At 33.7% G+C, this 2,146-nt stretch overlaps 1 protein-coding gene across 1 annotated transcript in view; it reads right to left on the reverse strand.

The window, feature by feature from the left end:
- nbeal1 (neurobeachin-like 1) overlaps positions 1-2,146 on the reverse strand; it is a 68,271-nt gene that overhangs the window by 36,845 nt on the left and 29,280 nt on the right. Inside the window, exon 13 of the mRNA XM_016560904.1 lies at positions 864-962. Within this exon, the coding sequence (XP_016416390.1) occupies positions 864-962 (99 nt within the window). The remainder of the gene's footprint in view (positions 1-863; positions 963-2,146) is intronic.

Below are 2,146 nucleotides of genomic sequence, written 5' to 3' on the forward strand. Positions count from 1 at the left end.
AAAAAATAAACAGGTAGCCCATCTGAATTAGGACATTTAGGCTATCCATCTAATAGTAGCCTACCAAAATCTTATTAACAGTCGAAGTTAAATCTTACTGTAGTCTTCAAATCTGGGTACTGTCTTACGTTTTAAAATCACAAAGGGAGTTTGGTCCCATCATGCTAACGTGACAGTCAGGATTCATGCAGCTGTAAGGTTTTCTTTTTCTTTTGTTTTCACTCGAGATCTTTACAACACGCATTACATTACGTATTTCATGGCACACTCGTTTTATGCATATTTGGCGCCACCTAGTGTTGTGGGTGTATTATTGACATGTCAAAGTCTAGACCCTGAATATAAGACGACCGCGTTTTTTCAGATGTATTTCCAAGAAAAAAATATCGTCTTATATTCGGGTCAATACGGTAATCTCACGATTGCGAGTTATAAAGTCAGAATTGCAGGATATGAACTCGCAATTCTGACTTTTTTTCTCGCAATTGCGAGTTTATATCTCACAATTCTGACTTTATAACTCGCAGTTGAGAGTTCATATCACGCAATTCTGAGAAAAAAGTCAGAATTGCGAGATGTAAACTCACAACTGTGAGAAAAAAAGTCTGAATTGTGAGATTAAAAAGTCGCAATTACCTTTTTTATTTTTTTATTCAGTGGCGGAAATGGGCTTCCATACATATTTGATGAACTTTGCATCATGTGATTCTGTTATTTTACTGTTTTGTTTTTAACTTTGAAGTTGCTTTGAAACAATCTGTATTGTATAAAGCGATATAGAAAAAAAGGGGTGTTGACTTGATGAGAAAAAAATAGGGGAAGATAACATCATGTGACTGACTCACAGGAAGTGTTCATCTCACCATGTTCATGAGTTCCTTCAGCAGGTGTCTGGACGGTTGACCCAGTGACACCAACACCTCATACAGGTGAGTGTAGCCAATCCGCTCCTTAAACACTTCCTACAAGGGAACGAGGCTATTTTAGTTACTATAAATAGTTCAATGACTAGTTCAAGAGCTCTATCCCTAGTCATCATGTACTAAAAGAATTAGCATTAAAACATGCATTGGATATATGATTTTTCCAAATTGTAAATAAAGCAAAAATAATTGGAGTATGTTTTACAAGAAAATTCAATTTCAGTCTTTCTAGTCCAAAATGTCACATTTAATTCAATACAATTATTTGTGAAAATGTGTAATTAATTGTGAAATTTGCCAGCAATTTCTGAGTGAAAATTCTAAAGTTTCTTACACCATTTCTGTCATAATTTAGAAAGAATCCTAATAGGATCAAATAAAGATCCTACTGGTTATTAATCTTTTATCTAAAACAGAAAAAAAAAATACTACATGAATTTCTAATGATTTTTCCAGGCCTAAAAATGATTTTAAAAATCTCTCATATTTCCATGTTTTCCAATGGAAATTATTTCCTAAAGGTCCATTTTGTTCTACTGCTGCTAATTATAACAGTCTGATGAGAAGTATGTGTAAACACACTACCATTCAAAATTTTGGAAGCAGTAAGATTTTAATTATTTTTTGAAAGAAATTAATACTTTTATTCAACAAGGATGTATTAAATTGCTCAAAAATCAAAAGTGACAGTAACAACATTCATAATGTTACATAGGATTTCTGTCAAACAAATTATGTTTTTTTTTTTTTATTCATCAAAGAATCCTGAATAAAATGTATCATGATTTCACAAAAAAATTATCAGAACAATTGTTTTCAACATTGATAATAAGAAGAAATATTTCTTGAGCAGCAGATCAGCAAATTAGAATGATTTCTGAAGGATCATGTGACACTGAAGACTGGAGTAATGATGCTGAAAATTCAACTTTGCATCACAGAAATAAATTACATTTTAAGATATATTACAATAGGAAACTTTATATTTGACAGTATTATTGTTTTTATTGTTGTATTTTGATCAAATTAATGCAGCCTTGGCTAGCAGAACAGACTAAGGCCCAATCCCAATTCTACCCCTTAGCCCTTCCCCCTACCCCTCCGTTTCGCACGTTCACGTGAAGGGGTAGGGGGGTCTCGATTCTCTTTTGGTTGGAGGGGTAGGGGTAGGGGAAGGGCCAGACAGCCCTTCCAACGAAGATTTTTCGGGACCACACTTCAAA

The sequence above is a fragment of the Sinocyclocheilus rhinocerous genome, unplaced genomic scaffold, assembly GCF_001515625.1.
Source record: "Sinocyclocheilus rhinocerous isolate Xijiao unplaced genomic scaffold, SAMN03320098_v1.1 scaffold588, whole genome shotgun sequence".
NCBI classification, from domain to species: domain Eukaryota; kingdom Metazoa; phylum Chordata; class Actinopteri; order Cypriniformes; family Cyprinidae; genus Sinocyclocheilus; species Sinocyclocheilus rhinocerous.